Source organism: Homalodisca vitripennis, chromosome 2, assembly GCF_021130785.1.
Source record: "Homalodisca vitripennis isolate AUS2020 chromosome 2, UT_GWSS_2.1, whole genome shotgun sequence".
NCBI lineage: Eukaryota > Metazoa > Arthropoda > Insecta > Hemiptera > Cicadellidae > Homalodisca > Homalodisca vitripennis.
The window spans coordinates 9,917,774-9,933,801 of record NC_060208.1 but is presented as its reverse complement, the minus strand read 5'-3'; the positions used below and the strand labels follow the sequence as shown (position 1 = coordinate 9,933,801).

Sequence of the window (16,028 nt, the reverse complement as noted above, 5' to 3'; positions counted from 1 at the left end):
TATATAAAATGAAAACAATATTTGCAGAGCATAACAATAGTTGTAAGTAATTTTATTTTCAAACATGAAAATAATATTTCAATTAAAAGAAATATAATGCTATAATAATTAATAATGATGATGTGATAATCATTTATAATATTGTTTATTACTTTATAGGGTATTTTTATTATAAGTTCTGTAATATAATATATAGGATTTTACTAAAAATTTTAGGGTCTTATCAATGATTTAATATCCTTCAAATGTTTCTGAATTCGGAAACAAATATAAAATGACTCTAACTACATGACCAGACCCAGACCTTGAGGAAACTGAGTCGCAGTTTGGCTTGTTTTAGCCCAAGAAGCCCTGAGGTTGGTAAGGCAGTGGCAGCGCCGCCGTGATCTCAGATGACGTGACCTGCAGCGCGTCAGTGTAGAGCGGGCTGCCGAGTAGATCGGAACGGCGTTCTACAGCGTGTTCATTGGGGAATGGCAACATGACCGCGGCGACTAAGACCCAGAGCAAGTGAGTCAATTCTTTCACTAAACCTGATATAGGATATCGTTAATTTCGACTCCTGATTAGCAGACAATCGATACATAACTATCGATAGTTAGATAATCATAAGCGATTAACATTGAAGCAGATGTGTTTTAAATGTGTAAATCTCATAGATTTTTTACCTAAAATTTACTTGCAAGTAAAACAATCCTTTTTCACTTACTACTTTAGTTTTATCGTCTGCTTAGCTTAGATTTCGCCAGTCATGTATGTGTGTCACGTGACAATTAATATTGTGTTCGATTCTATGGCTATCGATAGTACCAACCGATGTCGAGTCGCGTGCCATCTTACGCATACCGGTGGCAAGTAGTAAACTGCTTTGTTTAGGTTGGCACTATTGTCGTGTCAACTGCTACCTGTGTTATGTTGGTACCACTGGACCGCCATACCCAACTCCGATGTTGTTGACAAATAAATGCTGTATATACAAGTCACGCGATTAGCTTAAAAGAGAAAAGATATTTTGATTCCTTCTTAAAATAGAATTTTATCTGTACAATGGGTTATTATATGAAGTCGTATATGCGCCTTAAAATATTTACACAATTTGCCTTTGTATTTTGAATACCTCTATTATAAAATTTTAATTTGTCTAATAATACAAAAAAAGTTTACGGTATCTTATGAGAAATTTTTGTTAAAAAGATAACAATTAATGTAACTAAGTTCGGAACGTCCTACATTTGTTTATAGCCCTAACAATGAATATTAATATTATAATCGCTTATAATGCTGATAGTGTCAGTATGATAAGTAAAAGAATTGGTATTTTTACGATCAGTTTTGAACCGTACATTCATAAGAAATATGCATTTTTTTCAAACGTAAGGATAAAAAACACAATATTGATTGATTAACCATTCAAAATGTGTATACTCTATTTTTTCACTTTTACTAAAGACATGCCTTAAGACAAAATGCTTTCTTAGAAGACGTTTTGTGGGAACTTATATTATTATGAACAATTTTTTAAACCAAAATATTTTAGGATACATGGCATCCTATATTCACATAGTTTTTAAAAATATTTTCTATCTATTGATGTTTAACTACAAATATATAATAATAAAAGTATATGTGTAATTCATAGTAGTTTTAGTTCAGGAAGGGGCTGGATTCTAATACCTATGAGGCCCGTAAAAGGTATGGGCAACCCTGTGTGTACGCTGCAAAACACAGGATTTGATCAAAACTACCCTCTAGAAAAAGTTACACATATGTGATGAAATACTCCGCTTTTCCTAATGGTTTACGATATAACATAAAATATTAACAGTTGAGAATCTTTAATATTTTTTTTTTTAATTTCGAATGAATACTCAACAGTTTGTACAAAATCAAATAGAAAATGTTATACAATGTAGGTGACAAAGTTTCATCATATTAGGCCGACTATATATGGGTCGACTACTAGTTTAACATTTTATACTAATGCAAATATTGGAAATGCTATTATAAAACTACTTCAATAACCAAGTCATAATGAATTATAGGCTACTATGTATAGAAATTGGTTTTCTCAGCCAAAATTCAAAATCTTCAAAAGGTTTTAATTCAGTTTTTAATACCTGTAACCCACCACATTCTGTCTTATTTGCACTTACATAACACAAACCACATTTAAACAAAAAAAAACGCTTTAGTTGTTAATCCTTACGTGGGGTTATTATCATATAAGATCGTTTCAAGGTGTAGTGTATTGCCTGACTGCGACGGGGACTGTCTGTTCCGGTTATAATAGACCACTTTGCTGCAGTCCTAATCGTCTCAAGTTTATTACTACTGTAGTATAAAAAATAAACTCACCTGAAATTGCTGTACTTAATATGCTTAATATATAACATGATTCAAGCATGTCCACCTGTGATTGTTTCAAAGAGGAAACTTTTGCACAACACTCAATGGAACTTATTCACATTCATCCATGCAACTTGCACTGCTAATTGCAAAGTCAACATCATTTCTATCACCTGTCTTACGAAGGAATACTAAGGCGGGTGGTTTTCAAATAACCATGGAGCTGTACATTTTCCCACTTCACAATAAACCAATACGTCACAACGAAACTTCACTACCAAGAAATCACTTGTTAATACGTCACTCAGCTAAAACATTACAGCCAATTGTTTTTGTGACACGCACCAAAGACTTGTTGTTCAGTACTGATATTATAGAGAATAGAAAGATAGAATGACAAGCCCGTCTATTTTTAACATTGTTGAGTGGATGTTTAACCGGTATCGATAAGATAAGAAAGTGATACTGCAGAGATGCACAATCCAAAACAATGCGCGCTTGATAAAAATGGCCCTGTTAAACAATATCACTGGCGCTGCTAACTGTGGTATCTCAGCCATAATCAATTTTTACATCAAACTTCAGAGTAGTCTACTTCATAACTTTAGATAGGTCATTCCCATTTTGTGACTCTTCTTCAACATCTTATTATACGCTGATGCAAAATTTCGCCCTGTAGTCAGAAATTGGGTTCAACAATTTTAATAAACGAATTTATCTTAGTAGTTTTTAAAACTTCTTTAGAATGTAGTATGTAACGCTATAGACAAAAAACGTTCTCCTGAAAGTTTTTATTTGTGACTGAAAGTTTTTAACAACGAGATGCCTTCAAGAAAAGAATGCATCGGTTTCTAATCAGTCAAAAGCTTGCTAACATCCACGTCTACCATTATTTCGATTTGACATTTTAATCACAAGAAAACTAAGATGTCTAATTCATGTTAAATACAATAGCTTCGTCTATGTAAATGTTGAAAAAGATTGGCCAGATATTTTTTAACGCTATGGCATCCAAACATCAAACTGAATATCGAAAAATTTACAACTGTGTTCAAAGACATTATGATTAAAGATCAGTTCGTTTGTAAAGTACAGAGACAATTTAATTCACTTAATAACGTCGGTATGAAGGGAAGGGTTGATTCAGCATGAATGTTCAGCTCAGTTCCTTACACCTTCTGCTTAGTGCAGCGTCTGGAATCTGACGTCATCACAGACTTGACTCTCGGAATCTGAAGAGATTCAAAACAAGTCGGTGACGAAGGAGTTCAAAACGAGTCACAAACTATCCCAAAGCATGGTGGAGCAACCGAGTTTTCTCCACATACCGTTGGTATGGTGGGCGTGGTTGATTAAATGTGAATATTACTTTGGGATCGTGTCTAAATCATCGTAGTGCACTCAATTGTGCACCTGATGAGACAATGAGAACATTTCTTCATCTAGATTTCACTTGACTTTGTAGTCTAGGTTTCTCTGATATCGAAACGATGTAAAAAGTTCGTTTTGAGCTTCTTCGTCTGCTTGAGATTTCAGACGCTTCATTAAGCGGGATTAAAATAAAGAAAGAAGAGTTCTATAAAGCTTCTACATTCCGGCAATGTAGTACCAACGAAGTAAAGAACGGTCTTTGGAAAATTTTCTGGTTTTAATGATGAAGATGAATTGAATTGAAGTGAAGATGATGATATCCCTCTATTTAGTTGAAACTTTTGTTTAACTTATTTAGTCACTTGGTTCAAAGGTTTGCAAGTTAAACAAGTAATCTATACACTGTTACATGTGTGCGGTAAACGTTACGAGGGTTCGGTCTTTAAATTATCCAGGCAACATAGAGATTTAAAAAACTCTAGCTGCTTTGGAGTAACTTACAGAGTTACGGGATTTTAAAACGAGAACTGGTCCTTATTGCATGAATTGATTTCAAGTTTGTTTGCTCGTGTAAATTAGCTTGCTCCTATCTGAAGGGGTTTTGAACTAAATAAGTCCTGCAACTGCAAAATAATGTGTCTCTGAAACCATTTTATGTGCTTTAAAACACAACCTAGATTCATTAAGGATAAATATATGAATTGATTCTACAATTATTGAGTTATTGGCCATTTCCCAGTTTGAGGATAACATGCAGGATTATAAAGAACTTACTAATCCAGATATTAAGGACACGGCTGAAAGTTGAATGGCTTTTACGGTTTTTTTATTTCTACACCTTCACTACTAGTACACGGAATAGCTTTGCATTTAGATTATTGAGAGGATATCTGGAAAAAAATGTTTAGAAGTAGAGAGCAATCAGAGCAAGTTGAGTATGTTTATACAGATAAAAGTGTATTTTTGATCTATATTTACGATTCTTCTTCATTCAGCTCCGGCTTTTTTATAACCATCTGAAAATTTAAAATCTATTAGAACATCGTTGTTATCCATAAGAAATTAACACTGACTTACAAATGAGGTTTGAAACTGTTTCTTCGATTCCTCATAAAAACGTGTTCGTACCCCACGCTATTTTTTTAAAGCTTTAGGTACTATCAGAAGTGATTTAGCATTCATCGAGAATTGTTGGAGCTAATGAGGAGATGGAAAAGTGTTTACTCCGTAGATTGGTAGAGCTGACCGATCATAAGCAAGTGATTCGCAAATGAACAATACAGCAAGTCCATATGTATAATCGCTACAGGAAACACCCAGACGTGAGTAGGCCTGATACTAAGACGATTCTGTGGTGGAAACCTTACACCTCCGCAATATAGACCTGTCCCCTACTTCACTCGTTGCGTAAGTGCAACGTTGGCTGTCGTTTTCTGAAAGATAGATGACGGACAGAATGACTTATGACTTGGCATGTTTCACAAAAGATCCCATAAGTGACACCTCTTTACATTCCTATCGTAGAAAATGTTTAGATCTTGATTTTCGCGAGAAAATTGTATCTGCGGTAACAAAAGGATATCTTGGATTAGTCGCAAATCTGTGGAGGGATCTTCAATTTTTGTTAGACATATGTACAAGGTGTCCCGTTACTCTCTGGACAAAGGTATACCACGTTATTGCTCAGATCAAGATTAACATATTTCACCATATGAACATGGGTCTCTGATGCTCCCCATCGGATGCTTTCCCATCTATCTGTCTGTATGTATTTTTTTATAAAAATATAATATCTTAAAACTAATACATTAAATTTTACCCAAAATTTGGCTCAAATGTTTATGATAACAAGGCCAGTTACTGAAGAATATATCATGAAATTGTCTTTAATATTTTCAAAACGGCGCGGCGGCCATTAAAACTTTTAAACTTTGAATACCTTAAGAACCTGCAATTGTTCTCAAGAATTACAAGAATAACAGTTTTTAAAGGTTTTATCATTTTTTGTCATTTTATGCGGACCGTTGTCACAGTAAATATCTGCCCTAAATCAGCTATTTATTTTTCGATTTAAATGATTTTGGTGCCATCGGATCTGTGTTAAAATCCTATAAAACCTTTTATTCTTATAGTTTTTCTTTAGAAAACATTGCAGGTTATTAAGATATTCCAATTTTTAAAAGTTTGTAATGGCCGCCATCTTGAAAATGCTAAAGATTAATTTCAGCACTTATTTTTCAGTAACTGGCATTGTTATCATAAAAATTTGAGACCAAATTTTGTGTAAAGTAATTATTATTAGAATTTTGAAAATTTTAAGAAGATATTAATTTTTTTTAAATAAAAAACACAAACCGACAGACAAATGGGAAACTTAGCATCGGAGACCCATGTTTATATGGTGAAATATATTTGTTTGACCTGAGCAATAACGCGATACACCTTTTTCCAGAGAGTTACGAGACACCTGTATATTTCAGAGAGCTGGTGCCACTCTGCAGTGCTCAAGGATTAACACAAATTTGATCATCTCAAGATCAGTCATATTATTACTCTGTCACATATTGTAGTCGCATCCTATAGTGGTATCTCAATCCTTAGGTAGGTGCCTTGGCTTCTAAGTTTTCTGGCTCACGCCGAATCGAAAAACTGCTAACACAATATTACAATCATAAGATGTATCGGTCTATTTTTCTTTAAACATCTTATGCTAAGAACCATTTCAAAAGCAATTGAAATTAAATTTGAGATTTATGCCGATATTTATCTGATTTTTTTATTTCGGAGTTATTCTTGGTAAAAATTTTAACTCGTTTTTGTAAGTTACAAAAAAAGACTCAAGATGTCAAGATTCTACTGGTTCCCTCAAAGATTTTCAAGTTTAAGTTCAAACGATTTTTATTCAGAAAATTTGGAACATTTACAATTCTTTACATATCCTATTCAACTCGCAGGATTGTAAGGCTTGCTTGTCAGTAAATCATCAAACCCATTCTAACTAAGAACTAACGTTTTATGGATACACCGTTCAAGATAACCTCCAAAAAATTCAATCTAAAATCTCGTCCTTAGAAAATTGTTTGAAACCTAAAATTATAGAAGCTGTTTTTTTTTTTGTTTGTTGCAAGGCATTTCGCGTTTACTCTTAATATAATAATATTTAATATTGTGACGTAGCCTATATCCTTAAAACCCAACTGATTTAAAATCGTTTATCCGTAACTTTTACGAATACATAATTTGGTGCAAACTTTTCCTCAAAGTGAAACACTATATACATTTTCTGCTGAAAGGGTATTCTCATGCAAGAAGTTTATGGTTTAACTCGCCGCTATGCTTTTTCGAGGTTGCATGATTTATATTTCTTCAACACTACATCATTGCACCTTAAATCGATCAGTCATTACAATATTCGGCAGACACAGAGAACACCTTATCTAGCTGCAAGACGCGGGCGGCTACATAGTTGGCTGCAAGCCCAGCCTCTACAGCTGCAATCCCTCATGATCCCGATACATTTTATATTTACAGTGAGTGATGCAAGGCTCCGAGGCGGATATAGCTTGCTTATTTCTCCAGCGCTCGGTATGTAGCAACAATCCCACATAGCTCCATCTCTCTCCGTCCGTTATGTGTTTGTTTTCATTGCGATCACCATGCGCCCAGCGGCACGACAAACATTTAACCTATTGTTTAGGAATCGCTGGGTGGATTTTCTTTCTTTCCATCTCTTTCTAATGTACCATATTTAATTCTACATCTGGCGAGTCTCCAATGTAGACCGGTGTTATCCTAGGGATGACCCCAAATATCGCCTTGTTCAAGTTTGATTGAATTCTCTATGTTGAACATTTTCTGATGTCAGAGAATCTGACATTGTGAACAAACATTGTGTATTAGAGAAACTATTTTTTTCAACTAATATTAGTCCAAGATAATACCCTCCTAAAGAGTCAGTGTGCGGGTATATTTTCCCTGACGGTTTCGCCCAATCGATCAATATCTTTTGTTGATCCTATGGGTCGATAATTTTTAACTTTCATTTAACTTGGTGCGAACAAACTTTCAACCAATAGTATTCCTTCTTGATACTGAAACCAGATGATTAATTATGGCGCAGTGTAGTGGGCACGGCGGTTATCGCAAGATAACCGAATCAAGTGACGTCGAGCGTGGTTGCTGCTTGGATGGGTGACCGCTGAGCGATCCTGTCCTTGCAAGCAGTCCGCCTGCCCGACCATTGGTGGTGGTTCGGAAGTCACCTTTAAGCCGTTGGTCCCCAGGTTAAGTGTTAGAGAGGGCTTCTTAGCCCTAACATTACCAACCGTAACTTGAAATAAAATAATACCATATTTTGCGTTTAGCTCTAAAGAAAACTTTAATTGTGCGCTAGTTGACTTTTGTAGTCCGTATTATAAGATTTACGCAAACATTCAGTTCGTGTACACAGATTTGTGCAATATAATCATAGTCTACTAAGATATGATAAAACATATTACTTTTGTGAAGTAATCTTGGTCAATTGAACTATTTACAACTTGTGTTGCAACTTCAAAACAAGACAACGTTGAGCATACAGAGGATGTAAGAAATAGTACACAATGGCTAAACATCTATTCAGTAGCGTATCCAGAAATTTCGTTCGGGGGGGGGTCCGAAACCGGGGATCCGGGGGACATTTTGTGTGTTATTTGCCAATTAGTTCACTGGTAAAAGGTAAATACCAAAAATATGGAGCTTTAGTAACTACGCATTATAGAAAGTGGAAAGATGTAATAGGCAAATTCAACTCTCACAGCAACTCTAGTACCACAAATTTTCTTGTATAGCTACAGAAACTTTACGAAGTTCGATTCTGGCCGAGTAGAAGGCACCAATGTGATGTTGCATTTACTGGATAAGAAAGAAGAAGAACAAAACAGAACTTCACTCAAGCGTATAATTCAATTATATAGGTATTAGTCGGCGTTGAATTAATACCTAAAATCAACGTCCTAACATAATTCTAAGTACCACTTTTACCTCAACCACTCAACCAGTGAAATCCAAAATCGTCAAAACTTGAATCTGTAGAGAGCTTTTCTTCGGTATTTTCCGTCCGGAAAGTGAATTTTTTCTCGATTTATATAGGTACAGTGTACAGTTTAATAATAACAAAAATCGTCGTTCTAGCTCAACCGAAAACACCACGTTTACCTCAATCACTGAAGTCCAAATTAGTTGAAGTTCTAATCAGTAGAGTTTTTCAAGTGTATTTTCCGACCAAAAGTTTTTTTATATTTTATTCGATAATTATAGTACACGTCTACAGTTTAATGACACTCAAAATCCACTCAACCAGTGAAATCCAAAGCGGTCATTTACGTCAAAACTTGAATCTGTAGAGAGCTTTTCTTCGGTATTTGCCGACCGAAAGTGATTTTTTTCTCGATAATTATATAGGTACAGTTGAGTACAGTTTAATAATAACAAAAATCGTCGTCCTAACTCAACCGAAAACACCACGTTTACCTCAATCACTGAAGTCCAAATTAGTTGAAGTTCTAATCAGTAGAGTTTTTCAAGTGTATTTTCCGACCAAAAGTGATTTTTTATATTTTTTTCGATAATTATATACACGTCTACAGTTTAATGACATCTAAAATCAACGTCGTAACTTAATTCTAAGCGGTCATTTTACGTCCCCAAGACGAATTTGAACGAAGTGGTCGCTAATTTAAACTGTTCGCCGTGTTACGGTTCAGGTTACTTTGCGACGTCACGTGACCCCGCCCTATAGAAATACCGTGATTACACTACACTATCCGAAAGGCCGAGCCCAAAAGCATCGTTTGATACTTTATGAGTTAAACGAAAGGACAATTATATTTTTAACAACGGTTACTTTAATCAATTAAATCAATCAATTTAGTGTTTGTAGACAAGAGTAATGATAACTCTCCTTTTTTCTCCTGCTCCATGCTTCATTTTTTAATGTTTTAAAATTTCGGGGGGGGGGTCCGTACCCCCTCGACACCCCCCCTTCGCTACGCCACTGCATCTATTGTCACAATAAAATCAATCACCTGTCTCGCCTGATAACAAATGAGTATGAATCACCTGCACTCGATCTATAACAATGACGTCATTAGGATTTACAACAGTTTCCAATGTCATTTATCTCTTGCAGATTTACAGAAAGAAAGGAACTCTGCAATTTAAAAAATATACAACACAAAAAGATTTTGGATACGTTTTTACTGGCTGAGCATTAGCGAAGGCTATCACTCGAGGGGCTGGAAACATTTCCTCCTGTCTTTTTGTTTTTCCGAACGGTTTTTCGAGAACGAATTAACCTATGTAAGCTTGAAATTTTGCATCAAGCTTCATTTCCATACGGACAATATCGAGTTTGATGATGGTGCATCTCGGTAAATAGAATTTGACTGAACGTTAGTGAACATTTATATTGGTCTTATGGGCAATCATGATGACAATAAGAAAATTGTAGAATAAACAAATTTTTAAATAAACTGAATGCTGTCATTTTACATTTTAACATGTGATATAGTGACACATGTATCTAGTATAGACTTGAAAATGTTCCGATTCAGCCTCAGCGAGCCTGTTACGCAACACTTGGTGTGGATTAATCTTGTTTTATTTCTAAATTATTTTAAGACATGAAAAATGTTTAATAAATATGATTTGTTGTGATGATAATAAAGAGAGCTGTGACAGGAAAGTGCTGACTGTCAGAAAGCACAAGTAGTTTTCTCTTAAGAATGCGTCTAGACGTAGAAACACTTGTACAAAATGTCACTTTACTCTGCTGAAAGCACTTGCAAAAGCAGTTTACAGAGTAAATGTGGTTTCTGGTTGTTTTTTTTACTTTTGTATAAGAATTAACTAAGATTTTGTTTTATTTCCCACGCATCACTTTAAATGTTTGAGTTGTTTGGAACAGGTTTTGTTAAAATCAATCGATGTCAATTATGTTTAAAATTACACGAGAAACAAAAACATTTTTGGAAAATTTGATTTCACTACACTAATTTACTACGTCATTGAACATTTTCTTCGTTGCAATAACAACATATTTGAAAAGGTATAAACAATGCTAGGCACCAGGAAAAGGCATTCCAAACTAATACATCTTTTAACTGATGAGTTATATAACTAATTTATAGTGCAGTCATTGAAGCGAAAAATACGGTCTTACCTCCGAATTTTTTTACTGTGAACCGATTTGCATGAAATTTTGGAATTAGGCTCATCTTACACTTAACTTCAAAAGTGAAAATGATCTGAACTCCGCCTATTATTTTTAAGGGGTGTAAACAACCCCTTAATGGAAAAATCGACATTGAGCCATTTTATCGCTAGAAAAACATGTTTAATAGTAAGTGGTGAAATTTTTAAAGTTTTTTCTAACACAGTTACCTCATATTAAAATCATTTTCAACCCCTTGAACATCTTAACAACCCTTGCAAACAAACCCCTAAATCGAAAAAATCACAAAAAAATACTTTGGTATGATATAAAAAGATGTAAGTATAGAGTTAGTAATATTTTATATTTTCTATAATAATTATCAAATTTTTAAACCCCCTTTCAACCCTTGAAACCTACCCCTTGATAAAAAAATTGTTAAAATTTTTTTTGATAAAATGAAAAGGATTTTAATATTATTCCCACACTCTCGAAAATGATTATCATATTCTTAAGATTTTCTACCCTTAAAACTACCCCTAAATTAAAACAGTAAATATATATGATTACATATTATTTAAAAAATAGTTTAATTTTAGAGTAAAAAATTGCCATTTATTGGATAAAATATTTACAAATTATACAAAATTCACTCAAATGTGTTATATATACATATAAGAAAGTTGGTATGTATTCATGCCTACATTTCCGAAATATATGAGCCATATTATGTATAATATATACACATTACAATAGTTTTGGGTCTCTATTATACTGCGTACTTTCACATTGCTCCAAATATTCATAGTCCGAAATTTTCAGTTACTAAGTAGAATAAAATATGATAAGTTTTTTTGACCATAACTCCTTCAATTTTCATGCTATCACAATTTTATAAAAAAACCATTGTAAAGGTAATTAAGGGAGCTACAACATCCAATTGCAATATGTAGTAAAAAAAAAACCTTTTTCTCAAACAGTAAAGGGTTAAAGTGCTTAAGAGAGGCTGTGATTGCACTGCCACGCGCTCTTTAAACAATCATATCTCCGTCAATTTTTCTTTGACAGAAAAAACAAAAAACCCAAATTGTTTTGTCAGAAAAATACCTAAATTTTTCATTCCTACACTTTTATACGTATATGTCGTCATTTTGGAGATATTATGAAAAAAGTTGGTTTTCTTTTTAATTTAAAAATTTTTTTAATCGTGACATTTTTTTGAAAAATATGTATCCTGAAGCACCCAAACTGATAAAATCTATCAAACTCTTCATAATAAAGTTAGTTCTAGGCGGAATACGATTAGTTTTAATTTTGGTGGAAATGGCACTTATGAAACCCATTGATTTAAAAGAAAAAACATTAGATGCTCCTCTTATTTGCAATACAGCTCACTTATTTTACGTGCAAAAAGACTTTTAATAGTGCTCATTTTAAAGCTTATTTCAAGCACTACAAAACCCTTTTTTATTAGAATGCCTAAAATGCATCTGCTCGCCGCTAGAATAGCATTGACCACATCGATTAAATTTCAGACAAAAATAAAAAACGGCTTTGATTTTTAATATCTAGCTTAATATTGCACTTAGAATACTTTATAAAAAACAAAATTGTTCATTGTTTTTACCTGCTACGATTGTGTTCTTTATAAAATTTTCGGTAAAACGTATATTTTTTGGAGATATTTGCAAAAAACCGATGAAAAACGTGAAAAAATTGCAAATTTTCAATTGCCAATAACTAGAAAAGTATTGGATTTTTCGAAAAACGTTATAGATGATTTTTTGCTTAAAATTAGGCCTTCTATCGATATCCGAGGGTTATTTTGAAAAAAAGTAAATTCACTCCCGAGAAGGGGTGGCAACCACCCCCAGGTGGTTGCGGAGTTCAAATAATTTTCACTTTTGAAGTTAAGGGTAAGATGAACCTAATTCCAAAATTTTATGCAATTCGGTTCACAGTAAAAAAATTCGGACCAATAATGCTTCAATGACTGCACTATTATTACCTACACCAATCAAGGGAAGAACATCGACACATTTTGTATAATGTCGATCTTGATTCTTCATGATTCTGCAAGAATGACGCCATCTATATATCACAAAATTTTCTAGTCATATTTGAATAGGTAAAAGTTCTTAAAGTAACCTCAAATCTCTGTAAACTAACGATTAATATCAATAGTAATAGATTTTGTGATGGTGTGCTAATGTGAAGTTGGCCTGCAAGAATGACGTCATCTATATATCACAAAAGTTTCTAGTCATATTTGAATGGGTAAAAGTTCTTAAAGTAACCTGAAATCTCTGTAAACTAACGATTAATATCAATAGTAATGGATTTTGTGATGGTGCGCTAATGTGAAGTTGGACTGCAAGAATGACGTCATCTATATATCACAAAAGTTTCTAGTCATATTTGAATAGGTAAAAGTTCTTAAAGTAACCTGAAATCTCTGTAAACTAACGATTAATATCAATAGTAATGGATTTTGTGATGGTGCGCTAATGTGAAGTTGGTCTGCAAGAATTACTTCATCTGTTTATTAAAAAAGTTTCTAGTCAAATTTGATGATTTTATTTGATATTTTTTAATAGTACCGACATACTAATTAAAAAACTTAAAACACCATCGTGGTTGTGGGTGTTTGGAGGCATCTTGGCAATCATCAGTAAGAGCTTTCGTTGGCTCAGAAGATTCTATGTACGATATCCTCTTGACTTGGTGAACAATTATTTCCCACGACGTAGCAAGCTATATTTTGGAATTGGACATTGTAATATTACAATTATTATCACAATCGATATTCTTATGTCCATGACAATGCTTAAAGGCACAAGTGTTATCGCTTAGACAATCGATGGTGTACAGAGTCGAATGTGATTGATCCTTGGCAAGCACGATCATCGGTGATCGCAAGTTCGGTCGGAAGTCACTTCTAGAGATTTTATTTAGAAGTGTGTAATTCATTTTAACCCTTCCGTCATCTCAGCAGGTTAGAACCCCGTTAAGCTCTACTGTAATATGCGGTTACGTCTATTACAGTTCCAGCAATTTGTTTTCTAATTAGGGACTATATAACTTGTACTACGTAAAGCAAGGATGAAACACATCAGCAATATTAGACAGTCTAGTAGAAAATTACTCCAAGTAAATACGTATATCAGTATCTTCAATTAAGGAATAGAACTTGTGTTAGAGAAATAGGATCCTCCCATTTCTAGTCTGAACTTTCCAACTCTGGCTGTTATGGAGTCATCTTTAGATGGCGAACAAGTTGAATTAGGCATCTAAAATTGAATTTTAATAGCCTAGCAACATATACATGACCTGGATTACTTTGACTTGGAAGATTTGTCAAAAATTAATTTTATATGGAATCCCTCTTAGTTCAGTCTCTTTATGTAACTGTACGATAGTTTCAAATGTGCTTAAAATGGAACCAGAAGACCGAAAAAAAGATGTTGAGCACTTCTTACCTTGTAGGATATTGCTGAATAGCCAGATAAGTTCAAAAAGTTGTGGTGGCAAAAGTGAGATTAAAATAAGTCAGTAGGTCGATGGACTAATAATGAATGTCACCCACACCACTGACTAAGTTTGCCAAATGATCTGTCTGCCAAGAATTAAGGAGTTCCTCCTATGTTTTACAGCTTCTATCCCAAGCATAAAGCGCATTGAAGAGAGCTTTCTAACAACAGTAAAGAAGTTTCATAATTGTTTTGAAAAGGCATAGTCTTCCTCGAATTAAGCTAGGAAATTCTTACCAATAAATGTTCCAGAAGTTCTTCACTAGATTTATAGTTGGGATTGCCAAAGAACTACCCAGCCAGGCAGCTAGAAGTTAGGAATGATATCTCGCAAGAGCACTAGGCTTATCAATACGATGCAGCCCAATGCGTACTGAGTATTTCAGATCAACCAGGATTCAACTTTTTCTCACAAATCTCATTTCAAGAAATCCTGACATAACAGAAGAAGATTCAAGGATGAGAATAAATGTGCTCATTGAGTAACTACAAAGCTAGCCACAGATGCGTCGATAACGTATGTTTACTGTACGCTGTGTACGCCACCCAGAAACGAAAAACCAATCATGATCCCACTTTTTAATGGTGATCTGAATCGAGCTTTTTTCAGCTCTAGCTCGAAAGTGTACACCACGTTTGGCTTTGCTCACGTAATGATTTGCCAGCGCGTGAAAAAGTCGTGACCAAACCGGAATTCTAACCCGACCCCCGGAGTGACAAACTGAGACGCTAATCTCATCCCTGTGGGGGCACAGCACCGAAAGAATGTCGCTATTAGTTCTTCACTAATTAATTTACACTTACCGTAATGTGACAATCAAACTTCGCCAGCAACAAGGCTATACTGGATCTATCCATTGCACTTATCTCACTCTTCTTCAATTCTGGAGTCTTAAGCAGGTATTTTTACCTAGATCAGTACTCGAACAACTGCCCAGAGCGAGAGAGAGAGAGAGAGGGAGAGAGATGGCGGGCTACTAATAGAGAGGTATCGACGGCCCAGTAAAGGCGGCAGAAATAGAAGCACTCGTATCCAAGACAAACAGTGGCAGATGTAAGAGATGATTTGTGTCTGTCTGTAGGCAGTGCGGGAGGAGCCCGCTATATCACTGCCTCCTAGAGCTATGGAGTCGAGTGGAGATAACTACTATAACTAGTGCTAATGGGTAGATATAATCGTAAATAATCTGTGGGATCGAGTGTGGTGTATTTCTGAATAAATATACGCGCTTCCACTCGTGTGTTTTAATCAAAAGTAATTAAAACTCTGTCATTGCAATGTAGTTATATATTAAGGTTCTGAATTCGTTGATAATTACTATACGAATTTGAATAGATAGTGTGATAAAAAAAATATTTACGTTATACCTTATTGTAAAGTTTCCATAATCTTCTTCAGTACAATTAACTATGCAGTTTTTAACCCCTATTAAGATTTTTTTTATTATTTATCTCTAAGCACATGACAGCTAATGAGTTTTTATTTCTCCAGTGCTAAGAATTAGTAATTAATAAAAACTATGGCTTTAGTTTTATATTAAATTAAATTTGAATACCGCTCTTTGACTATTTTAGTGGCACCACCAATT

At 34.3% G+C, this 16,028-nt stretch overlaps 1 protein-coding gene across 1 annotated transcript in view; it reads left to right on the top strand.

Annotated features, from left to right (window-relative positions):
• Positions 1-371: 371 nt before the first annotated feature.
• Positions 372-16,028, top strand: part of LOC124353529 — a 73,300-nt gene continuing 57,643 nt past the window's right edge. The window contains exon 1 of the mRNA XM_046803408.1: positions 372-510. Within this exon, the coding sequence (XP_046659364.1) occupies positions 482-510 (29 nt within the window). The 5' untranslated portion in view covers positions 372-481. The remainder of the gene's footprint in view (positions 511-16,028) is intronic.